Raw genomic sequence first — 26,861 nt, 5'->3', positions numbered from 1 at the left:
TATGAATCACTGCGTATACCACCTTCTAGCAAACCACTTTAATCTAAGAGGATGGCAGAGGAACAAAGACAGAGGAAGTGAGTAAAAGGGAGAGAGAGAGAGAGAGAGAGTGGGAGAGGGAGAGAGAGAGAGTGGGAGTGGGAGAGAGAGGCGGGTGGATTGATAACAAGAACCAGACCATTTCCACATCAGACATCTTTGCCAATTGCAGTTAACATATTGCAGCATTGTGGGAACCATTTAATTATCTAACCTCATTCCTTCTGCCGTTATCACCCTTTACATGAACTCTAGGGACTCAGGATTACAATATTTCAAATGAAGTTTGTGTCATATTTGACAACTTAGAACCAATGTGTTTAAACGTGTGTGATCTATGACATGTATGGGAGTCCCTATGGTAAAACCTCCCACAGGAGTCATGCTTCTCCCTGCACTTCAGCCACAGAAAAAAATTGTTGTGTGAGTCAGTTATTAAGCCAGGCAGCAATTAGGCCTACACGAGAGAAGTCAAGGTGGAAAGCCTGTCGATCCTTTGGTCTCTGACCAAGAGGAAGTCAAGATAATAACACAATGCATTCCTAGCCATGTGAGAAAATCCAGTCAACTGTAGAAAGTAATTGTGGTTTCTTTGGTTCCAATTACCATTTTAAAGGTTGTTTCGGTAAAACTGCAATAAAAATCTGTTTTGGTGACCCATTAAAATACTTGGGTAGCATACATGACATAATGGTAGCACTAACTATATATTTATGTTCCTTTCTAAGTAGCACTCTCACATGCAAAGACATGAAATAACACAACTCACTAAGAAACTTAAAAATGTATCTTATCAAGCAAACATCTGAGACATATCTCAAGCTTCTCATATTTAAAGGGATATAAAATAAGCGGTGAGCATTATCTGACTAAAGAAAACAAAACTCTATATTTATTACAACTCCTTCACAATGAGAACAAATAGAAAGTCTCCCTCGGGCACACTGCAGCGGGTTGTCATTATCACAGTTAAAGTTCAACTACCAACCTGCAGGACATTCTGGTTTAATTCAAATAATGAGACCAATCAGTTCACACCAGAATCTAAAAGAGAAAACCACTGTTATTTGCAATGATCAAAAGGCTGTTTTAATGACTGGGTTGAAACACAGCAGAAAGTTGTTTCCACTGACAAAACTTGTAGACTAAGGCAGAAAAAGACCAGAGTGAAAGTCAGAAGTAAGTAAGATTTCTGTTCTGTTTGTAGCCTATTTGGGCAATGATAGCTTGTTGGTCTCAAAAATACAATAAACACACAAAACAAACCTCACAAATTCAACTCAAATTGGTCCAGCAGACAGGCTAACGGCTGGTTTTGTGTTGCACTAAAATCTATTCCCCTTTAAACAGAAAGCCCATGTGTCCATGTGTGCTGCCCCAAGCAGAAGCAGTGGCACTCCCCACTGTGAGAAAAAAAGGAATAAAAGAAAATGCAGCCTCACACAACTGGTACAATAAACCGTATTACATTTCACTGGATTGCTCATAAAGTGCAATAAGGAAAAGTGGAAGCATTCAACAATTGATCCAACATGTAAACGGTTAGTCATAACAGAGTATTTCTTAATATATTTTCAAATGAGTCGTCCTCTTCAGTATTCAAACTTTACTGGTGTAATGTGAAGTTCCTTCAGACATTACGGTGTAAGGCAGTGAGCGATGAGCGCAGCCATGAGACAAAGAGCGCTCTGTCTCACTGCAGCGGGACAGCAGGACAACTCCTGTCGTTTCCCTGGATGATGGGAATCCTACAGGTGCACGCAGTAAGTGAATGACGATGATAAGCATGTGACTGAACGTTTAATTTCAGACTGGCACAGCCTTCATCGCTCTCTCACAAACAGCGTTGACCCTTTCAGCTGCGTGCTGTATAGCCCCGTTGACCTATACTGACCTAATGTAAAAGCCATGCTGTTGTACATTTACGGCTTTATTACAAACAATTATTCATGTTTTTTGTCTGTTAGGCAGTGACTTCATATTTCAAAAATACAGAAAAGACAAAAATATGTTTGAATGTGTATTGAAGTCAAGTTCAAATGAACATGCCTTGCCACGTAAAACATTAAAACATATTGCAAAACATTTACAACTTTTCATTTTTTTCCCAATTAAAATATTTTTTATTTAAATACATTTCTAGAACATGAAATAAATACAGATTATATGATATAGATTGAATCAGCTGAGAAACATTTAAATGTATTTTACACAAGGAAAACACATCATTAGGTTTTTTAAAAAAGAATTTAAGAAAAATAAGCCTTTTTTCTTCTTTGCTATTCTGTAGTCATGTAAGCATGCTCTAATATTTTAAATAAAACCAGTGAGTGAAATATTAACAGAGTTTCATAATCTTTGTCTTATTCTCGATCAAACCTTCATGCATTCATCTGTAAATCATCCTCAGAAACTGATCTGGGCCTCTGCTCACAAAATGCCTTTGGGATGTATAGAGGAGACAGTGTGACATTCCTGTGGGGATTACTAAACCTTCAAGCGCGTGTTGTGGGATTATCCAGGCGGCCACCCGTGGTCTTCAGCTGACGTTTAGGTATCATCAAAATCATAAAGACAGCAGGAAGGTCGAGAAGTCAAAGGTAGAATGGTCAGATGAAGACCCGAGTAAATCTCCAGAGGTTCATTACTGTCAGTGTGAAGACACACTGTGATGACCTTAGGACCTAAAGATGGAAGTAAAGGTAGAGGTTAGGATGAGAATACAGAGAGACAACATACGCTCATTAACCCTCTGCAAAACACCACACAGTGAGTTTGGTCCACAAAACATCTACAGAATAAAAGGGCAGATGAAAAGGAGGTAAAATGATTGTACGCAAAATGCTAGTTTATAAAGAGGAAATGAAAGAGATGGCACATGGTTTATTTTCATAATGAAAAGAGCAGGGAAAACACCAGCAAACATGATGAAAAAGCAGCAACAAGGCAGCTTCGTCTCGATGTTGATGACACCCTTTTTTCTGGGTGTAGCCTGTTGTCCCTCAGTAGTTGTTACTCTTGTTTCAGTCTCACAGAGACAAGGTTGAGGGGCTTGGAAGCCAAATTCAAGCTCAGGGCGAAGTCAAGCTCTTGAGATATTACTTCCATACTCTTGGTCCAGATTCTCTGCCTTGTTCTCCAAGTCATTAGCAACAGCAGCAGTTCCTGAGGAAGCACTGGAGGACGTTAAGTGGCTGTTATCTCATGATTATTAACGTATCTGGGCAAAGTATTGACGACAGCTCACAATGGAGCACACAGTCTGAAGTGTCTGGAAAATGATAGCGTCATTAGTTGTTCGTCTTTTGATTTATTGAAGACAAGAGACAAGCAGTTAGGCTCTCATGAGAGCTGTAGCAGGTAATTGTCACAGTTAAAGCAAACCAGATGACGGTGACATGCTCTGGCTTTCTCAATCTGGGTCCAAATCTGGGAACAAATCTGGGGACACCTCCAGGACTCTGTTGCCTGGTTGTCACTGTTATGGTTGTGTGTATCGAGGTGAGGGTTGACTAGCCACAAGTATATTGCCACATAGCTGGAGAGGCTTTAAGAAAACTTGTTTATCAGAAAAAGCTTCGATTTAGGCTTTTCGTTCCTAAATGGTATCTATTTATTGAGGAGGATGGAGAAGACAGAAGGGAAGAAAGAAATATGTGGTTCATTATTTTCACTTAATAAACAAACATTCCATTTCAAATGCAATATTTCATTCGCGTACTTTGGAAATGCAGTTCAATATATTGATACAAGGCTGAATGAAATGAAAAATGATAGAATGCAAATGTAAGGGTCCAAATAAGAAAATAAGTTCAGGTTTTAAGTAACATTCAATAGCTACTGCTGTCATTGTTTGGACTAAGCTCTTAGCCTGTGTCTAGTCAGAGATGCAGCAGTCCAAAAACCTCTGGTCGTCATTGTATTGCAGAGCGTCAGTATTAGAAAACATGCAGCTGGTGAATGTAGTGAGAGACCGCACAACATTGTATGCATGAGCCGGATGTTCAGGAGAAACCTCCGTAAACCCAAACATTAATAGAAGCTGATAAATATCTCAAACCCGGCCAGGCCCACCAGTGAGTCAAACTTTCTAAAGTTGAATTCTTAAAATGTTCCCACCCATAGAAATGTATTCGTAATTGTTCTCACGATATGTAGTGAACATCTGAGATGGAATATTACAAATATATTATATTGGTGTGGTCTAGTTATTAAGAAGAGGTGGCCGTTTTAACATTTGTGAAATGTTTAACAGGGTTAAAAAAAACTAAGATGTAAATAAATTCCTTGTATTGTGGTTGAAAGTAGCGTGGAGATATTATAAAATGATATGTTATTGTGTCTTGTTGATAAATGTTTTGTATTTGAGCTACTTTAAAATCTGCAAAATATAATCTTGTTCTCCCACCTCCAATGAAAAGCCATGTCATTGTACTGCTACTGTGATTTAAGAGAGGCTCCACAAAACAGCTATGCTCTAAAATAAAATGATTGTACTGGTTATCTGAATCAAAAAACAACTATAAGAAATTATTTGTTATCTGACTAACCTGCCTTTATTCCTGCTCAGAAGGTTCAGGGCTCAGGGTGTGAAGTAATCTTCGCTTTCGCCGCGGTTGTTCATCCTCTTCATCAGAAAAAGTCTGGTCCATAGAGATGCCCTGGCTCACCAGATTACAACCTGCATACAATACAGCACACACAGACACATACAGTAGAGGCACACACAAACTGTTTAGAAAACACACTCTTACTGAATCATGTTTTAATGTGATAAAAAGATAACTGTCCTGCCTCGTCTGGAAAATAAAGTTGAATCATTTCTAGTATGTTACTTTGCATTTTGTATGCATCTTTGATTAATAATGTCACTTATATAAGCAAATTATCAATCAGTTGATACAAAAAAGCATGTTTACTGTTAATCAAAAAGGTACTAGATTCTATTCACATTCTTTCACAATGACCTCTGATGGACTGCAAGTTCCTCCAATGAGTCTGAATTCCTGCACTCGGATGTCTCGATCAACATTTTTTGGGGGGACGTTGGTTGTCATTCTCATAGTCCAAATTCTCCCGTTTCACTGCTTAAACCCAATTCTCCATTTGTGTCAATTGTGTAACATTTGAGGGAGTCTCTGGGCTTCATATAACCTCTGTTAACCCTGGACAACTCCACACTTGAAGTAATGGGACCTTTATCTGGAACAGAGATCTGACATTCCAACGAGGCCCATCATAAAATGGTTTACATCCAGACAGGCTCAAAAACACACCTGTTTGCCCTTTAACGTTTCTGCTAGCACATTCAGACTCAAAGATTGACAGATTAAGCAGTTGTGTTAGATAAAAAGAAATACTTAAGAGAATTGATTTGCTGTCAGATTGAGAGATTGAAGGATGATGCTGATGCTGAAATGATTGCTACTGTTGATATTTGGGGTTAAATGAACTAAGTCTGACATTACAGAACATCTGATGGATGATTGTTTTCCAATTCTCTCTTCCCCTGTGTCAAGCTCCTATTCTTTCATCTTCTGTCACCTCATTGTGAGTGATATGCTTCCTCTGCTGTCACTATCAGATGCTGGAGGGAACAGGTCAAAGAGAGAGTTTCTTTTTTTGTCTCCAAATCTGCCCTGTCATTACTCTCTTAAGAGGCCTCTGCAATATGAAACACACCCCGAGGCACGAAGGTTAACTGGGGCCGTGCATGTCAAAGTGTAATTGTGTAGCCAACTATGTCGGGAAAGTTTGTGTTTTTACTTTTTAATGCAAATAAAACTGCTGTCATGCAAGCGGTTTCTGATGTGGGTTTACCTGAAGACAGCCAAATGGGGGGGGGGGGGGGGCCTGAAACTAAACAAATGTCAGTGAGGTCTAAAATGTACTAAAGTTTACCTTATGTAGTTACTGTATGTGTTTACTGAATTTGTAAATACAAAACTTTGTCCTGGATCTTGTCCTCAGATTATCGGGAAGGTGGGTGTGAATTGATTTGATTGCTAGGGTTACCAGAGTAAAGCTGCACAATATAAGCAAGAAGAATTAATAATGCATTAGGCATGAATCAGCATATTGTAACAAATTTGACATTAAGTTGTGGCGTGTTTTCTACGATGGTCTAGTGATGGCCAAAAGAGAAACGCCTAGAGACAGATTTGCCGGACAGCTGAATTAGTGTAAATACTAAAATTATTTTGGAAACACACCCATAATGCAGAAAATGGAGAGAATATAAAAGCAAATTCACAATGCATGAAGATGAAGATGGCACAGGTGACGGACGAGCTGAGAACACAAGAAAGCATTGTAAAACACTTCAAACAACAAAGTGTGTAAACCAAGACCCATACTGCGCAATCTACAACCGTCATCCCTCTGCACTGAAGGGGGAGAGTGTGTGCATGTTTGTGTTAGTGAGTGAAAGTGAAGAAAATGAGAGCCAAACAACAGGACCTGCTAAAGTCACTGCATCATTAATATGTTTCGCAACTCGGGGGAACTTGAGTTTGGCTCTGAACACAAACGCAGCCATTCAGCGAGCGATCAGTAGGTTACCCCGGCAGATTGCAACTCGTAGTACAGGGGGTATGACTCAGATATTGTGACATCACGCCGCCTCTGCATGATGCAGAGGAAGAGGAAAGACCACCTCCTGGCCGGCTGTGTTGAAGCAATAACAGCAGACTGGGTGGGTTTATGACTCAAAGAAAAGAGTTTCCCAGAACCTGGCTTCCCGAGGGTATGCTCTCTGCTCGCTGTGCTTTTAAGTTTACGTTAAAACCCCCTGCTTACATGATCAATTACATTCAACTGTCAAGTTTATTAGACAATAACAAATCAGTTCAAGGAAAGCTTAAACTCTTTTTAAGTCTGCATCAATACTGACTCACATTTTGTCCTATGACATAACAAGGAGTAACGGGAATGGGCGAAGCGTTGCCGTGTTAAATTCTTACACCCTGCCCCACCAAACATGGCGCATGCATAAGTAATGGGGACATTGGAACACAATGCAGTGAGGGTCACTGTGACAGTACATTTGTATAAAGGTGACCTATGAGAGTCCCAAATTGAGACAGCTATTGATAAATGTATGTCAGTATGTGTATGATTATATCATAATTATTTATATATGTATTTTTACTAACAATCTTTTCCTTCTTTTTTAAGTTATTTTCTTTTCCTCTAATCTGCATGTTTCACTATGAGAAAAATAAGCAGTGATTTAAGTATGAGCAACATTGCCACCTGATCCCAAATGATGCTTCAGCCTACATTGTGATACAGTAGAGCTCACACACATTTGTGTGTGTTAACACCCACATATAAAACGTAATACCAATTCTCATCATGTTATGAATTGCATTGGTTAGGCTCTGCCCTATCCCTAGAGGAACACTCTAGTTGCTTTATTCTGAGTAATAGGAGGGCAAGGAGATGTTTCAGTCTGGTTATGTTCACTGATTATGCTGTTGCAACATATTCTTACGCAGGAAAACATGAAAACAATAGACTGTTCTAAACAGATTGTTCTGTAATTGATTATAAACTAATCATTTGTATTAGCCAATTATTCACAAAAATAATATAAAAAGCAGTCCTCTTAACACATCACACACACCTGTGATGAGAAGAGTTTGCTCCTGAGATGGATGGATCCTCTGAACCGTCTCCTCCTTTCTGTCCTGACTGTCGTCTTCGCCATAAGTTGTGTCATTGTCACTAAAATAAATAAAATAATTTGAGAACAGAAACTTTTTCCTATAGAAAAAAGTGAGAAAGAAGAAAAAAACTAAGAAGAAAAATGTAGTTGAGTTTTGAATATTCTCTAGAAGACACTGCCTTTGGGGTAATCACCTCTCAATATTTTACAGTATTGACCACAAGCAGCTATGCCAAAAGCTAAGCAGCTATTGTGAGTAAAACCTTTCATCCATACACTGTGCACTGCAACGATAGTCTATATTAACACAGGCATGTAAAGTAACAATTTAGCAACTGTGTTCTGCAAATGCTAAAGATATGGCAAACACAAACGCGGAGCTGACAGCCCTGTGCTGGAAATAACATGTGCAGCTAAAGCAATGACCTGAATGTTGATTTACCCTTTTTACAAAATTCAACAGTAAATAAGCTAAATTGATTGCACACTAATCAAGTTTTCTTTTGAATATTTAACAAGTACAGTGTAGCTATAAAAAACATCAGTGGATCTGAAAATCAGATTAACAGAAAATCATAAATTGCAGACTCAAGCATTGACAAAATATGTGAGAAACACATTAAATAGAACTGATTTCACTGGTTCACCTGCATTTTAAGTAGAAAAGCTAGCCAGTTAAACCAGAGCATGACAGAATAATAAACGCCATGTGAAACCAGTCTGCTGACCTATGTGTACCCTCTCCATCTGCCTGCTGGTCTTCAGTGGGCTGGAGATGGCGGACAGCTTCCTGCAGGCCTCTGATCTTGGCCTTCTTCTCATTCAGCACCATGACAAAACGTGAGTACATCTTCCCCTCCAACATCTCCTTATCCTCCACTTGCTGCCCCAGCCTGGTGAGAACAATACATAAGTGTATATGCAAAAACATATATCCAAGTGATTGGACTCCCACTTGCACATGGAAACACATGTGCTCACGCAAAAACAGAAGGACAATGCATGTTTTGAAATGTTTGTTTTGTTTGTGTTTTTTGGGAGTAATTTGTTAAGGGCAGTGATGCTGATGCCTCCACCCCATGGAGACATAAGTAATATTTATCCTCCATCTCTGACAATGCTTCATTCATTGGCTAATCAACCAAAAAAACAGATAAACAATTACACAAAAAAAAGAAAATAAGTCATATTTTAACTGAAATACGCACATTAGAGGTTAGTTCCCAGAAATTACAAGCCCGGTTTGCATCACAGGGAGGAACCCTTAATTCTCTCAAATGGGCGACCAGTGATGATGTCATTCTGGACAGGCCGACTTAAAAAGCAAAAAGAATTTGCATGAAAACAAGACAACCAACAAACAAATACCAGCGCATCTTAAGAAAATAATGACATGCTGTAGGGGTACTTTCCATTTGAACTTAATATTTGCTGTCCATCACATATTCTTTAATATTTAAAACCCATTAGCTAAAAACACAGCATTGGTTTCCTTCCTCCTTACTCTCTGAGTATTCTCTGGTGCTCCTGTTTCAGTCTACGGTTCTCCTCTAACAGCTGGCAGTTCTTGGACTCCAGATCTGTACTATACTTTAGAGACTGGCCAATCATCTCCCGCTTCAGCTCCAGAGGGTCTGGAGCTGGCTGGAGCTCTACTGAACCCAAATGAACCTGAAGAAATAAATGAAAGAGAAGAATAAGAACAAAGCAATATGAGAGAGCACAAATCATAAAAGAGTGCAAATTGTATGATTAACAGTTGGGGAGCTCAGCAATGTGGGAGGACCTCAGTAATCGACTTTCCTTACTCTGCATTGACAGGTTACAGCTAAGATAGTTAATGGCACATGGTAACATGGTAGGCATAACCTCTGCAAGCCTCCCTTTGAGTATGACAGTCTGGGAGGAGACAACAGGACCGTTTTAAGACTACATGTCCAAGTTTCCCCTTTAGTACCAGGGGCTCCTCTATGAAAAACTGGGGGAAGTTACCTGGGAAAACCACATCTAGCACTCCAATCTTGAAAAAGTACTTAATTAATTTAATAATGTATTAATGCAATAATATCGCAACCAAACCAGCTTCTTCTGCTTACAGTTAAAAACGAGTAAGCATTTACACCTTAACGTCATTCCAAGAAGATGTGAGTGGGGGATTCTTTTAAAGTCGAGGTATTTCTTCGGTCTTGTTGAAATACAGGATGCATTCATTAGTCACCAGTAAACCATGCAAGATCGTTCACAGTTTCCTCTCTGTTGTATCTTGTCTGTGAATCTTTGGAATCACAGACAGGCTTCAGATGTCATAAAACATTCCTCATTCGGTTTACATGTTGGCATTAAGTCCCAAAGCAGGGCTCAGGCATTGCAGCGAGCGACCGAAAATTGCAGAAGATTCCAAATATTTAGTTAATGCTTAACATTTTCTAAATTCCACTGTGGCACTCAGATTTTTAACAGGCACAATAGGATTTAATCTACAGAAAACAGCTATGATTCAATAGAAAAAACACTGAAGCTCAGAAACAGTGGTCAACTTGAAGTGTGCACATCAAAGCTGCCACACCCACACCAATGTTCAAATAGCTTTGCTTGATTGTTGTCTTGGAGATTCTACGAATGCGCACACACACACAATAACAAGAACTCACGAGTACACGAGCACACAGGTATTGTTCAATGCACTGGGAAACCAGAAGGTGACGAGGTGCTAAATCTTCTCTGGGCTATGTCGGGGTCGCCGACCCAATGTAATAAAGCCGCCATCTTCAAAAGCTCTCATAAAATACTTTGTCCCGTGCCAGTTCTGTCCTGGCAGGCCACACAGCTGCTTTCCCCTCCATTGTTGAACCTGGACATGTTAAGTGGACCTTTGCTTCACATCGCTGCAACAGCTTCCCTACCTTTTTCTTTGGTAGTGTCTCTCTGTCCCTAACAATACAAACGTGTCTCCATTGTTTAATGCTTGAAATACCCTGCTTATATTGAATGAAACAAGAGCAAATTAGCAAGACGAATCAGCTTCAGATATCTTTTGTGTTTTGCAAAAGTAATGATAACACCATAAACTTAATTAGCAAACATGCTTAAAAGTCAGCTTTTAGCTTTGTCACTGTTAAAATGTTAGCATGCTAATGCTAGCATTTAACGCACCACTGTCCCTACAAACAGAGCCATTAGTGTGTCTGTAGACTCGTCTTTTTTACATGTGGTCTTCTTCTTGTGTTTAGGGGCTTGGATGCCATTAACCTTCAATACCTTACTGCTCTCTGCATTAAGACCAACCCAGTCTCACGGCATTTCGTGTTCACCAACACGATTTTTAATCTATTGATTCGTGTTCACCAACACGATTTGCCCCTTTTTTTCGTGTTGCACAGCACGATTTTAAAAGCAATGTATTTCTACTGCCTGCAGCACGTATTTTTCTCCGGTCAGGTCGTGGAAGACCGGAAGCTGTGTGGTTCATAAAAACATGTTCTTACTCAATATCAAGCCACAGTTATTGCTTTTATTTGAAATCGTATAATTTCGGACTTTTGTTGCCGTCTGTGAGGAAAATAAATGGGGCTCAGAGCCTCAGGATACTGAAATCTGTATTTTTAAATATTTGTTTCCTTCTAATTCGATATTCTTTTCAAAATAACACACTGTTATTTACTCACCAATAACACACAATTATCCTTGCTTTTATTTATTGGTTTAATTCCATAATCTCGGGCTTTTTTGGCGTCCGTCAGGAACTGAATTTCAAAATAAAAATAACCGGAAACAGACGTAGGCCTATAAGGGACGAGCATCATTGCGATTGTCAACATTTCTGAGTTTAGGATGGCCGAAGACACTACACTACCCATAATCCCCAGCTATCGTTTAGGACTACAGTCCCCGTAAGGTTACGCAGAGCGTCAAACAGCTGTGTGAAATGGAACGAAACAACGCCAGACTATCCAAAACTGGAATCGAACGCCCCCCCAGAACTACACATGCTGGCTATTGTGTTTCGCAAAATGTTCTATGGGACGTCTCTACTGAACGTTTTTGTTTTTCCCACAATTAGAAGTTGCCAGTATTAAACACATTGGTGTTATCAAATGTAAAACATATAATTAATAAATGGGTGAAAATCGCTTGTGTCCATAATGCGCAGCATTAATACCCACATGACAGCTCATTGTTACTTTGTAATTCTACTCCACTACAATTCAGAGGTTAACCTGGTATTTTTACTCCACTGCATTTATTTGAGTTACTTTGCAGATTCTGATTAATTATGTGAAATATAAACAACCCTTAAATCAGACTTTAGTTACACCTGAGTAAAATTCAGGTAAGGTGATTGTCAAGTGCCAACAATCAGGAGAGATATTTGATAGTTGGTGCTTGAGAAGACTAAACATGTATCTGCAATTGACATGAATGGAAACGAGTAATAAAGTATATTCATTACTCGTTATTCTCTACTAATAGTTCATTAAAGACTGTATATTATGGCTATTTTGCACATCCCTTTCAAGTTTTTCAAAGGTGTATTGACATATCATATACACAACTACGGTGTAGTTATGCAATGAATGAAACACTTGGGTCACAGGTTCCTCAACAGTGCATTACAAGACATCTATTAATATGTGTGTACCTCCACCATTAAACTGTCATATTCTGCACATTTCTTATTCTATCTACATACATAAGAGTATAATTCATATGTATAATATCAGTTAAAATAAGTGCTTCAACATAGTTAACATTGCAGGAGAGCAATATATTAGACGTTAAGTACTTTGTCAGGCTTAATATTTATCTGTAGATAGATACCCCCAAAGTTGTTTTCTTATTTAAAAGAAGACCTTAATCTGTTATTTAATGTTTAAATAAAGGTTAATTCGTTTTTCTGTTTTGCTCCTCCTCCTATTAATATATTTGTACATTCTGCACTAAACTGTTTTATTGTAGAGATCACTTATAGTATCTTCTTGATTTTTTATATTCTATATTTATACTTTCCCCCTATGAAAGTATGTACTCTTAATATTTTTAACAAATAAAACACAATAATTCAATAACGTGCTTTAACCACTAGGCGGTGCACACAAGGTACACACAGCCATAATAACTTTGTATTATTAGTGTAGGACACTTTTGTTTTCTGAAAATGTGTAGTTTTATGCATGCTTTCACATAATTTTACAGCATATTGCTATACTATTTCAGACTCAGTATTTACATTCTTACATTCAAAGAAAATCAGTAATATCTTTAAAAACTATAGTCCTTTTATATCAGCTGTGCACCGTTATGGTGTAAATATAACCTATCTTTGAATTAGATCAAATGTAAAAGTCAGCCGAATTAGTGTTGATACTGCAAGGAGACGTATTGTGTGAAGAGAAATTGAAGATGTTGTTTAATTGTTGAATATATTTATGATCCACGTCAAGTATTCAGTTTCGGCGGCATTTTCTCAGTTTTTCCAAAGGTCTTCTCATCAGGGCTCTATAAATAAAGAACTACGGCAGATCTGTAATATACAATGCAGCCGAACCGTGTATTACAATGCCGTTATGTGATGACTTTCAAAGAGAAAAGCAAGAGCGCTCGGAATTAAGTATTCTTTTATTCTTTTAAAATGTTTTCCGGATTTCATATCATATAAACACCAAATCCCAGCATGCATTGCGGCTAAAACATCCAATAAACGAGCTTAAAACCATAGCTGAGGATCTTGGGTAATCGCTCGAAATGCCTACGTCTGTTTCCGGTTATTTTTATTTTGAATTTCAGTTCCTGACGGACGCCAAAAAAGCCCGAGATTATGGAATTAAACCAATAAATAGAAGCAAGGATAATTGTGTGTTATTGGTGAGTAAATAACAGTGTGTTATTTTGAAAAGAATAATAAATTAGAAGGAAAAAAAGATTTAAAAAATACAGATTTCAGTATCCTGAGGCTCTGAGCCCCATTTATTTTCCTCACAGACGGCAACAAAAGTCCGAAATTATACGATTTAAAATAAAAGCAATAACTGTGGCTTGATATTGAGTAAGAACATGTTTTTATGAACCACACAGCTTCAGGTCTTCCTCGACCTGACCGGAGAAAAAGACGTGCTGCAGGCAGTAGAAATACATTGCTTTTAAAATCGTGCTGTGCAACACGAAAAAAAAGGGGCAAATCGTGTTGGTGAACACGAATCAATAGATTAAAAATCGTGTTGGTGAACACGAAATGCCGTGAGACTGGGTTGTTAAGACACATGTGCAATGAGCACAGAGGCTCATGTGCGTCCACGCATGTTTTTGTAGCACGAGATGAGAGAGCAGACCAGGGATCACTCGTCAAAAGAGTAATGGTCTAAAACTCTGACTACTGACAGCCTTAAAGGTAATGATTCCCTTCAGTAGCCTATAATTCCAGGATAACATCAATAAATATGAAGAAATAATTCTGTAAAAAAGTACTTTGGAATAGTGACGGAGCTTTTACAGTGTTACTGCACCCGGGCTGATCAAATAAAAATAAAATCAGTGATTTAAGTCGACCTAATAGGATCGGGACATATAGGAGACCACCCAGGAAATAAAGAGGATGAGCTTCACGAGAACTCATAAAAGATCTAGAAGAACATCAAGATGTCACTGTGATACGGTGCAGGCTCCTCGCAGGGATTTGTAGGACATCCGTGTAACACTGAGCCTCATCTGCAATTTGGCATAGTGTGTTCAGTGTTTGTGCAAGATGGTCCACTATTATTAGGAGACAGCTAGATTGGTGTAGGAAGAGGCCCAGTAAGAATGCCTCATGAGCGCCTCATAATTATTAGTTTGAATAGTTTTTCAATGTCATCACGTCAGCTTCAAAGATATACTAACTTGCACACTACTGTAGGCTACAAATTATTATATGCACACATAGGAGGCTGTGATAGCTGTGAAAGCTTTGATCTTATTTCAAAATCCCTCCTCCCCCTTTTACTACCTGTGCCTCAATCTTCACTTTGCTGCCAGAGGAAAGTCATTTGACAATAAATCAGCCACATGAGAACGTATAATGTTAAGGCTTTGGACTGAATACTCTAATATTTCCACACTTCAAAGAAACGTGTAATGTCCTACATTTACTGTACATGTTTCACTACATTAACATGTCATATGTTAAACTTTGTCATCAAATTGTTACCCACTGGCCTAGTTCAAGACCATAAATCTTCCTAACCAGCATGTTAACATGGTATTACCAGTTTAAGACACCAGATACAGAGATGTTAACTGCTGAAGACACAACCTTTATTTACTGGATTAACATTGATGAAACTGAGGCTGCTGTTTATTTCTTCTGCTCCTTCTTTGATATACCAAAGGTTGTGTGTTTAAATGTCTTTACTTTCAGGGTTTCTTAGAAGTCTTCCTGCAGTAAACATGTGAATTCCAGATTACCAAAAGTTTACCTTTATCTTACTGTGCAGGAAGCAAAGAGGAAACAAGAACTAAACAAAATATAAATCTGGAAAAGTAGGCAAGCAGCATTCTGAACTTTACATACCAGTGTCAAATAGTAATAAATGTTGTTTTTTCATTGATTAAATATATTTGTTATACAGGAAAAGGCTAAATAGCTTTGTTTTCTTGAGCCGTTGCCTCCCTCCTGAGAAACAGAGATACAGATAAAGGTCAGTCTGCTCACTGTTGGTGTGGGAGGTCAGACTGTGTGTCTCTGATCCACGACCCACTGCCACATTTGTCTACTGTTACTTAAAAACTACAACACTGTTCATTGCTGTTTTTTCAGCCTCTATCAAGATTAAACATATGACCCTTATTTGACAGGACGGGCTGATTTGTTTACATACAAAGATCAATGCTTTCTTAATATATCTGAGATGGATATCATGTCTTTGTAAAACTGTAATGTACTTTTTTGGATGAAAATATAACAAAAGAGACTACATTGTATACTTAGCAAAACATGTGAATATAAAATCTTCCAGGATTTAGGTTAAGTTTGTCCTACATTACAGCCAAGTCCAATGTGGGCGTGGTCTAACAATCTGTTTTTGTGTGCATCACCAGACAGCTAGCCAGATCATAAGGTCAAACCCGTGGAGAGGGGAGACGTAGGTGTGGAGGACAAAGCCAAAAGAACTACAGCCAAGTGAAAAAGATACCACACCACAATGTGAGCACAGAGGACACAAAGCTTTCCTTTTACACTGTCCACCACATCAATGGAGACCAAATATACGATAGGTCAGAGGACAAAGACCCCGTTAATCAATATGCAGTAATCAATAATATAAAAGTCAGTTGCCATCATTGGAATTTATAGATTAAGGTTTCAAACAGTAGCTGACAAAAAGGAAGCGGATTCAAATAATATTGTTTTTACTGTTAGCTCGTTTTATTTGATGGCATAATTATTTTGTCTAGGGAAATGAGTGGGCAGTGTGAGCGTGATGACAAAGACACAGTGTTCGAGGAAGGGCAAGGGTGCTCAGAATGGAAAGTGTGGGCATAGAGCGGAGATCAACTTGTCCCATCAGCTCCATCGCCCGCCGAGCAGAGGCGTGAGGCAGATAGAGAGCAGGAGGTGAGGGGCGACAGCACTCAGACGGTCCCAGATAACTTGCTTGTTCCCGTAAACACAGGGCAAGCGATGGCACAGTACCAGAGCAGATAGTGGCAGAAAATTGTCAAAGATCACTCGGGTATCTGCCTAGAATACTTGGCTCAATGACATTTAAAACAAGGCCTATATGCATCTCTCAACCAGCAAATTAACTGATCTAAGAGAAGAAGAAAAAAACATGTAACCATAGATAATATGTCTGAAACCACAATCAAATCTATTTGGCCGCTACATGGGATTTGCAACACCCATAATGGGTTAATTGGGCAATGTTAATTGGGCTTAGGAAAACAGCTGCAGGCAGATGGTGCTCTTTTGCTAAAGCATGCAGATGATGCATTAAACAATCACAAAGGGAAGGTCTTATGTTATAATAATATATGTCTAATATGTGTAATATGTAATTGTGAAGCGCTTTGAGCACCTGTAAAAGCGCTCTAATTAAAAATGTAATCCATTATTATTATTATTATTATTATAATGGTTTCATATTAATTATAATTATAGATTTACTAGCTGTCTAAAAGGACCTCCCTCAAAAACTTATTTCGATAAACAATTTAACGTTTGTATTTGAAAACATAACTTTAGGCTCTGGTCAATTTAGATTGATATTTAAAATTATATATGCCTGTATCACAACTGTTTCAATACCGCAATGAGTTGTGTCTCAATTTACAGAGGATCAGAGACTGGCCACCACACTGGAAGAGGAAATACCTGTTTTTTTAAATATAAAGGAAACCATGATGATCTCCAATGTCTGTAGTTCGGTGCCAGTAATATAGCTTTTTTTTTGCACAGTAGACATTCGTTTTTAAAATCCACAGAGGTATGCTATTATAAACACATGGCACTGGATGGTGTTTGGTGTAGGACACAAAAGTTGAGAGAAAGAAACATCTGCCACCAAGCATTGTAGAAAAGCTGCTAAATGAAAAAAAAAAAAAAGAGCTGAACTTCAACAATTAAAAATAATGTATACTTTCATGAAGAAAGGGAAGAGAAAAACTAAAAGTATTATCATAATTGTATATGTAAGGTTTTTGCTTTTGGCCGACACATTTAGAAATATTACTCAAATGCTGTGAAGGAACAAACACATTCAAAACAAACACATTGTAAACTTCACACTTCATCATTTGGGATAATTCAATCATAATATAAAAACATTGACTTGTGGCGTAATGCTGCACAGCTGGAATCCCCAGTGAACAATAACACAAGTGCTTTTTGAAAAACATTGACAATCAGTGTCACATGCTTTCAGCCAGACTCATCCAGAATCCTGTGGCTTTAATTGCCACAACTGTAAAGCATTAAAGCCTCTGTCTCCCTGGATCGAAAGTCAGTGTGAAGTGAGAAATGTGCAGCTCAGTATTCTCAAACACAGAGTGACAATATTCATAAAATGATAGGACGCCTCTGGATCCAACATGTGTGTGACCATCATGTTTATTGTCAAAGCGCTTGATAGCATTTTGTTCTTTAAAACTAAAAGAGAGGTAACACAGGTATTAACTGATAATGTCAAATAAAGTATGCCAGGCCTTAAACTTACATACTGTGCTCCTATTGTGTAATCAACTTGTGTAAGGGAACATCTCTAAAACTCTCTACAGACAGAGACGATCCTTTAACTCTAATAACATGTTTCAAAGTCCTTAGAAGTTCAGGTGTCTGTTTAAGCAAGTGTCAGAACTAAAATATTTAGTTCTCCATCAATGATAGATTGGTACTCAAACAGACATTAAGGAGGAGATAATGTCTGACTTGGCAATGTAAAACACCTGCTTAGTAGCAAAGGAACACCCAAATGACATTCATCATTACAACCTCTGGGGTCATATTCATAAAATATTAATGTCAGGTTAAATTTGCCACCTGTTTTGTCTCCAGCCTATTTTTTCTAATATTTTCCCGAAGGAAACTTTTGGTAATTTCTGGAACCTCAAATTACCTGGCTGGGAAAATATGTTCCACTTTTGAACCTCTAACGTGTTGAAAAAAGGAGAAAGAAGGAGAGCAGGGAAAAAATAAGCAGGTGTTAAGCAAAAGTGGTAGTTAGCACTCAATGCAAATAGTCCCGCTGTTTTCTTAGATTTGTGTCACACACACACACACACACACACACACACACACACACACACACACACACACCACACACACACACACACACACCACACACACACACACACACACACACACACACACACACACACACACACACACACACACACACACACACACACACACACACACACACACACACTACACACACACACACACAACACACACACACACACACACACACAACACACACACACACACACACACACACACACACCACACACACACACCACACCACACACACACACACACACACACACAGCACACACCACACACACACAACACACACACACACACACACACCACACGCACACACACACACACACCACACACACACACACACACACACACACACATTAATTATTACTCTCAGCAACATTATGAGCATTAAATACACATTTGAAAAGCAGACTGGGAGCTGGACAAATTTGGACAACTGTCAATTATATGTTGTGTGGTCTAGTTGCTCCTTTTGGCTTCCCCCTGCACACATGAGAGAGATTATTTATTTCATGATAAAACCTTTGAAATTGTTTAATTTGGAATACAATAGTCAAATGATGGCTGCTGTATATTTGTGAGTCGCTCTTGTGGTTGGTGATGTAATCAGAACTAAAAGTGATTTAATAAAGTGATGCAAAAAGGGTTACAAAAATCAAAGCATTACAAATCCATTGCAAACTAAAGTCAACATTGATTATCTATTATTCCATTAAGAAAGCCCTGTGTGTGTTTCTCAGTGTGAAAGAGAAGGCATAAATATGTATTGCTTAAAATGTTTGTTCTTTTGTTTCTTGATCCATTTATCATTTCATTACCAAGATGATCTTTCAAATGTCCCATAAAAAATAATTGTTTTGTCAAGAATGTCAAAGGCCAATAGCCTGGTTGTCTCACCTAAGAGACACAGTATGTCTGCACTCTGCACATGTCCAGACACGGAAACATGCACACATAGGCACACTTGTATACTCAACACTCACCGACACAAAGAAAGCCAGGGGGAGTTGGGGAAAGAAAAGAATACGACTCTAATCAACTGTTGTCTAAGATTGTTAGATGGGACTGTCCTGTTCATAAATCAGAGTTTTATGGTCTCTAGTTTTCCTAACCCCCTTGGCCTTCTCCCTCTGGTCTCTGTTGCCTTCACATCAGTCCCAGGACCCCTGGTGACCTGCCTCCCGGAGGCAAAAGCATCCTCTCAAGAAATCAATTGGAGCGCTATGACCTGTACTCCTTCAAACCTGTCACTCACTCTGAACTATGCAAGAATCCCCTTAGCACAGCATGTAATGTATGTTTCAAGACAATATAAATTCAAGAAATATGTGCTTTCATGTGGGGAACCAATTGTTTACATTAACTCAAGCTAGCTCCACCTTACAATGTAACAAACTTTCAATCAGTAAACCTTTATCCCCAAATGTTTATAAGCTGTGGCCGTTAGACAACTGCCTTATATTGTTGCTATTGGACGACTGAATGATTCCTATCTCTGGCTTTTTCCAAAGTGGCCTGAAGGCAACCAAGCCATTCTAATTCTGCTTTAATGTGGGGACAATATAAACCTCATCCTTTTAACAGCCCCCTGTAAAAAAAAAAAGACTTCCTTTCTATTTAGTTGTCGTGAGATGTGTTTAACCTGAGGGGACAGTGACACAGGGGAGTGCATGATGTGGAATTTAAGGGTGAAGTACTGATAGATTGACATCATTAAAATGCATTAGAGCTAATCTGTAGGTATAGATTCCTTAAACTAACCACCTTTAGTTAATGAGCATGCTATACGTCTTTCGGTACGACATGTGTTATCTATCACTGAACAATGAAACAAAACTGAAACAATTTCAGTCAGTGTCATCAAACTACAGATAATAAAATATAAATGAATATGTTTGAAAGTTTTTCATTCACGTTACAAAGCAATTGTTCAGAACTGCGCATAGGCGACAACAGGCCAGATAACGTTTAATTGCGTTGCAGCTAAAGTTAAGTCAGGTACACCCTTCCATTCCTTTTAAATCAACCCTACTTTATTTTTACCATTCCCCTCTGCATTGACGATACTGCTGTGCTCAAGCAGCAGCCCGATAGTAATGTAAAAAATGAGCCATGCACTTTAAGCAGTGCTGTTGTTTATCTGAAAACAGCCTTCAAGCTGCTGATCCTTGTCTCTTATATGACCTTTAAAATCTAAAAATATAAAGGTTTTGTCCCCTAGACCATATTGTTAACCTTGAAGATTTTATAACACGGTATAATATGAATCTACCCAAAGCTTTTGCTCACCGAGATGTCATTACAGATCTTCTGATATGAGAGATGACAGTGATCTGTTGTGACGTGGAATGAATACACAGCCTTGTCGCCTTTTCTCCTTCCTCCTCCTCTACTTCCTGGGCCTCCTGTTAGCGCTTGAAGAAGATCCTCAACATATCTGTCCCTTGTGGCTCCCAAGTCGTTGGCTTCTTTTGTCACCTCATCTTCTGAAACTGAACACAAATAGAAGGCATTTTTCTCATTTTTGCATCATTTTCAAGTGTTCAGTTGAAAGAAAAGCAAAGAGGTGATGGCAGACTGCAGAGCAAAACTATAAACATTAATTATGAGGCAATGCGTGAATGCATGTGAAAGCAGATTTAAAAGGAAGCGTTCAGAGAAACCGAGGGGAATGTCATCAGCTGTTGCACAGCTGCTCACACGGGGCTCAGGGTCCCAATTAACACATCAAACACAGAAACACTGACGACCCAGAAGCCCGCACATAGCTGTCACAACCCCATCTCTGCCTGTCAACTCTGCAGATGGACGGCAATAGAAAACTAGAGAGCAGTTAAGTTCCAGGTGTCCTTCCCGAGAAAAGGTACTAATGTGCATATGTTACAACACACACAAACACACACACACAGAAAATTGACTTGCACATACAAAGACTAGCCTTGTAGAGTTTAATCTACTTTCTACACCTGTAAGCTGCAGCACAGAGGTTGGAAAGGATGATGGAACAAGGTCACTGCTGTCCCTCTGTTTAAGGACTAACAGCTACAATATTGTGGGATGGGGTCAGCCAGGTGCCTCCACAGTTTGGACGGTCTGATGATGATGCTAACCTGGTGACAACCTAGTCTAATCAATGGTCAAAAGATTGAAGTCTTTGTAGAACACACAAGCCAACAATTGTAGGTTCCTCATCTGTTTTTGAGTTTGCATATCTGAAGTCTTTACCCTCTCCGATCCACGCCGAGTGTCCATCGGTGAGAGCTAATGTGAATCCAACACCCAGGTCTACGGCCCAGTCCACTCGCAGGAAGTAGGGGGTGGCTGCACCTACAGAGATCTGTTGAACTATTCCACTCATGACCTGCAGAAATCAAAGATAGGAGATGAGAAACTCTAACCATAATGAATACATTTTCCAGAAACAGGTCCGTGGCATTGTGTTCAGGTTATGACGTGGGTTTGGATCATGATTTGGACCTCTTACCAAGCCAATTTGATGTTACAAGTTTGTGTTGATCCTCCAGTTGCATCAATGAGCCTCATTGTTTACTTCTTGGATTTGGTAAGAACATGTCCCTGTGTGTCTTTAATAGGGCTCTCTGTGTTTTTGGCAGGTTTTTTGTGCGGGCTTGGGGGCTCCCTGACCTACAGCAAGTTAATTACAAGCTATTAAAGATAAATAGAACAATACCGAAAAAGGCCAAGTTGTTGTTTGAATTTAGTCAATGTGAAGAGAAGAGCTATCCAACGATCTACAGTATACATATATTGAGTCTGAATACCCTTAAATCACACAAACTACATCAGTTTGCACAACAAGATTTAAGTCTGGAAACATCCCTCGAGTATGCTCAGTAAAGCATGTAAAACTCACATTGCTTTGTAAAAATAAATCAAACTATATGATACACTGTAGAAGAAAGTTGAACCATTATTTAGGTGCAGGGATTAATATTAACCTTAAACTTGATTTGGATAGGGAGAAAATTCAACATTTCCAGAAGAACCATAATGTTTGAAAATACCAAGCAAGGGACAATCACAGCCCTGCAAGTCATGGGTCCTAGCATTCAGTGATGTTTCATCATACTTTAACTAAATCATTATTTGCCAATACTAAACTCCTCTACATGCTGAGCAAGCCTGTTTGCTAAATGTCACATTGCCCTCGGCCTTATGCGTTGACAAACGGATTCACTCCAGCAGTTAAAGTTAAGTATCCTTCCAGAAGCTGACTTTGTTCAACAGATCAGTTATTAACGATGTTGATCAAAGGGCTTCAATATGATCCATGACATTGTTCCTTACATGTACTGACTATTATTCTTCTCAGGGGTCTTGAGAACTTTTACTTTATTACGGATGTCTAGGCTAGAACACGTGATTACTGCTTCCACGTGAAGTGAGAGGTGAGTTGAACATCTCCCCTGCTTAACTACAGGGCTTAGTGTGTGGGGATACGGGGAAAAGGACAGCTAAATTGGTAGTTAGCTGGACATGTTTTCAAAAATGAAAATGAGCGCCTTCGGACTCGGTGTTATAAGTTAGGACGTGACAGCACGTCGTTTTGTTTTTTTATTCTTTCTTTGTATCCCCCATGCTATATGCTGACAGAGCAGGTGGTCAAGGTTATTTAAAATGAGACATTCAGCAGAGGCCTGGCACACACACACCAGTGCATATGCACAAAAAACCTTGCAGCAAAGTTGACCCTTTGTGCTTTGAGAAGGGGTGTGGCTGGACGAAAGGGGATGAACAAGATGAGGGGGCTGAAGGGTTCAACTTTAACCTCATAAAGTGAGCCCAGCTACTCATTAGTTACTGTAACATCTGTTGTGCAGGGACGATGACCCTGTGGTAATGACAGAAGGACACTCCAATTAAATAAACAGCACTGTATCTCAGGAATGGAGAGCCGCGCAAACCTTCAAAGTCAATCCCAAAGTCTTACTGTTCAGTAACTCAGTTGGCGGACCAAACCACAGGAATGCTTAAATCATCAACGATTGCTCCCCTACAGTTTTGACACACAGCCTTTATCCTCTTAACTTACTCCCTCTGTAATTTCTTTCCTCAACCTTTTCATTGTCATTTCTTTCACATTGCCGCATATGAAAACTGCAAGACATAACTGCAGGAAGTACTAGGTAAATGTGTCACAAAGAAAGCCTCTAATTATGCATAGTGACTTAAATGAGGAGTTCATAGAGAGTAGAAAAGCCAAGGCAGTTAACTACCTGTTTAATGGGCCTAGACAATTAGGCCAGTCTTCCTCTCATTGTCCTTCCACTGGACTTTCCCTTCATGCTTTCTACAACACTCCAAGATTTAAAGAAGAACTCTAATGATCGCTCAGGGAATAAAGCAGTGCAGCACTTCATAGCAACGGACTGTGTCATTCGCTATTGTTCATTGTTATTATCAAGCATTGGCTAATTTAAGCCACTTGACAAATAGAAACAGTATAAGCAAAGATAATACGCACCACAATAAATCAAGGCCTAAATGTTAAGGGGGTGTGTGACCAGAATTTGACCAATGCATGCTTTTACACAAACACTATGTTTAAAGAACTACTGTAATTGGACCATGGACATTTTACTACTTATATTTTTGCTGCTCGCAGAGGGGACTGTGATATAGTGTTTGTTGTTCAGGGTCCTGCTCTTTGTGTCATTGGCTCATAATTCCTGTATTGAACCCATATAGTAGAAAAAGCATTTAAGATTGTTTCAGATCTATATTTAACATCTTTGGAAATGTGTATTATGTTTCTGAGCAGCAATAGCGCTAATGGTGGCACAATAATTTAATACAAGCTGCAACGCAACCTCACCCTCGTTCACAGAAAATTAAGAGTATACAGGTAAGTGCGTTAACTCGTCTAATACATTTCAATAATATAAACTTCACTGAAACTACACAAGGAAGAAATATGCTTCAGTTATTGAAACATTTGAGAATAGAAACTGTACCACTGGTTATTCGCAAAGACATTTTAAATGTCCTGCAACAAAAGATAGGAGTGAGAAGCCAAACAGTGATCACACTAACGGAGCCTACACACGGCGGCGTGCGTTGCCGCTTCAACGCTTCTGCCCATTCACTTTGAATGGGGTGACGTCACGATTCGCCGAACTGCATTGTGGGAGCAAAGCGTAGCTTCTCTCGCGGTGCTCGCTGCAAAAGTAGAGCAATGTTCTACTTTTGCCGCCTCGACGGAGGCGTCAGCCAATCAAATCCCGCGTATGCAAATCTGACATTACAAGCGCAAGCCAATCAAACCGCGTGTATGTTGGGAGAGCCAGACCGCAGTTATTTCCCATATGTAAAAAAAATGGAGGAGAAAAAGATCGTGGCGGTACTATATGACCAGTCCCTCTTTACATACAGGGATACAAACCGGAGGAGCCAGGCATGGGGGGAGGTGGCAGAGACAGTGGGTGACACTGGTAGGTTTTCGCCTTTTTGGGGAGTTTATATCCAGTGTACTTCGTTTGAATGGACAGCTAGCAAGCATAGACAGTATATTTAGCCAGCATGGATGTAGCATGAATGCTTTGCTTTGTATGTCCGTGGCGGGACATTCATGTGATTGGTTGTTGGTCGCGTTGTTCGTAAAAAATCCCCAAGCTTCAGACACGCCCACCGCCAAGCGGTAACGCACGCCGCCGTGTGTAGGGGCCGTAACTTTAACTCTGCATTCAAAACCTTGAAGATATTACTAATTTAAACATAAGCATTCCTTTTAAACAAACATTACTAGCCCGCAAAGGGTTGTCCTCTCGTCCTCAGCTGTTCTGTATAATGTTGTATAATGTCTGGCTATCTATCCGCATAACAGGTCATTTCATATCTCAAATATTCACAAAGGAATAAGTTGCAGGTGTAAACTCCTGCTCAGTCACAAAAGCAACTCTTAGTGAAGATTGCGGTTGTGTAAAAGTAAAGAGACCAATGCATAATACGACCTCCATATTGTTTTAAAACTGACAAGAATCCATGTGACCATTTAAACTGCAGTTCAGCTTAATTAACATACAATAAAACATCTATACTTTATTAAAGAAGGTTTAACTCTGCAATGAATAAGGAATGTTATTCCAAAAGCGTTTGACCTAATCTTCTTTTCAATTCAAATATTAAAGGATTGCACATACAGAATATACATCATGCCTTGATTTGACTGCAATATTATCAGGTATGCTCTGATGAGTTCATCATCAGAATTAGCAACCCGCAATTATCAATACTGAATATCCAAAGTTTCTGCAGTATGCATAAGGAAGAGCTGCTCTCTCGACTCTCGGACAGTGATTCAACACACACTCTGATATGTTACTTTTAATAGAAATCTATAAAAATTCCCTGAATTATCAAACCGGAAGTGAATATGGATCTTTTTTGTATTGTATCAAAAGTTAGAGAAAGGCGTATTGTGACATTAACTGGGATGTAGCTTAAATAGTTAAATCCACTGTAAACTCTGAAGAGCAATGAAGAGCAATGTGAGCGTTGCTTATCTTTTGCTTTTACAAACCTGCAATCCATCGGAAGACTGTCTCTTTTTACACCAAGGTTGTGTCCACACTATTGCAGTAAAAAATGCAAAACATTATTTATGTGTGGTTAACAATCTGACAGATTTCTTCTTGCATGAGGATCTCCCTTGGAGTGTCTGTGAATGAATGTGGGGATTTATGAATCATGTTTTCAATGGAATCAAGATGCTGCCATGGCTGGTTAGAGGGAATTGGGACTATGTTGTGAAAACTCTGAGGGAAAAGTGCACCACAAACATTTCAGATGTATACGTGACCAAAAGAGTGGAAGATACTGTATATTATGTGGACCTTTAAGAAAAAGAGTCACATTTCTCTATTGGATAAAGGGATTTTTTTTTTTAGGGGTTAGGGTTGAAGCCTTCTTTTTCTTCGTTTTTTTGGAAGTGTCATTATTTACAGCCTTATAAAATAATCATAACGTTATAGCTACTTCCGGGTTCTGCAAATGCTGTCTCTGCTACGTTCCTAATATATTTCTACTACTTTAATCACCATAACGTATCTTTACACATCCATGAATGGAACAAAAAGGTAATATTTGTTGTAACGTAAGAGATAATAATGTACGCCTTGAACTGCAGAAAGGCGAGTTTTAGAGCGTGCTGCTATGTATCCGCTTCTCAAATGTAAGTGGTTTTCACTCAAATCAGACTGAATTAACAACAATTGTAGTGTTGGTAAAACATTTAACCTACATATTTCCCCAAAAGACTTACGGTATTGTATGTGCTTACTACTGCGATGTCCAAACGAAGGCATTTTTGCATGAAACTGAAATCATTGCAGCTCTCTCCCTGTTGGCAATTCTGACAGAATGTTCAAGCTATCAGCA

General features: G+C 39.0%; 1 protein-coding gene across 8 annotated transcripts; it reads right to left on the bottom strand.

Moving 5' to 3' along the window:
* Positions 1-1,951: 1,951 nt before the first annotated feature.
* LOC117536695 (DNA repair protein XRCC4-like) lies at positions 1,952-26,846 on the bottom strand. 8 transcript variants are annotated; one of them, XR_004567609.1, is made up of 10 exons: positions 26,746-26,832; positions 26,005-26,054; positions 21,690-21,825; positions 20,754-20,956; positions 9,213-9,379; positions 8,437-8,601; positions 7,667-7,767; positions 6,252-6,330; positions 4,594-4,720; positions 1,952-2,723 (listed from the first exon to the last, which is right to left on the bottom strand). XR_004567609.1 is itself a non-coding variant. In XM_034201660.1 (9 exons), the coding sequence occupies exons 1-8, from the start codon at positions 26,786-26,788 to the stop codon at positions 4,596-4,598; spliced, it is 990 nt and encodes a 329-aa protein (XP_034057551.1). In that variant the 5' UTR covers positions 26,789-26,832; the 3' UTR covers positions 1,952-2,723; positions 4,590-4,595. The 8 variants fall into 8 exon arrangements, 5 of the variants coding, with proteins under 5 accessions (XP_034057551.1, XP_034057552.1, XP_034057554.1 ...); XR_004567610.1 differs by having other exon boundaries at positions 4,590-4,720; positions 6,293-6,330; XR_004567611.1 differs by having other exon boundaries at positions 2,706-2,723; positions 6,293-6,330.
* Between the last annotated feature and the right edge of the window lie 15 nt (positions 26,847-26,861).

This window comes from Gymnodraco acuticeps, unplaced genomic scaffold (assembly GCF_902827175.1).
Source record: "Gymnodraco acuticeps unplaced genomic scaffold, fGymAcu1.1, whole genome shotgun sequence".
In the NCBI taxonomy this organism is placed as follows: Eukaryota; Metazoa; Chordata; class Actinopteri; order Perciformes; family Bathydraconidae; genus Gymnodraco; species Gymnodraco acuticeps.
The sequence above is the reverse complement of the archived record's forward strand: the minus strand, read 5'-3'. Positions and strand labels throughout refer to the sequence as shown.

Coding starts and splice junctions, on each gene's coding strand:
- LOC117536695 (XM_034201660.1), bottom strand. CDS start 26,788: ATGCCTTCGTTTGGACATCGCAGTAGTAAGCACATACAATACC. Junction 26,055..26,745: donor TAGTAAGCACATACAATACC/GTAAGTCTTTTG, acceptor TTACTGCAATAG/TGTGGACACAACCTTGGTGT. Junction 21,826..26,004: donor AGTCTTCCGATGGATTGCAG/GTTTGTAAAAGC, acceptor TGATTTCTGCAG/GTCATGAGTGGAATAGTTCA.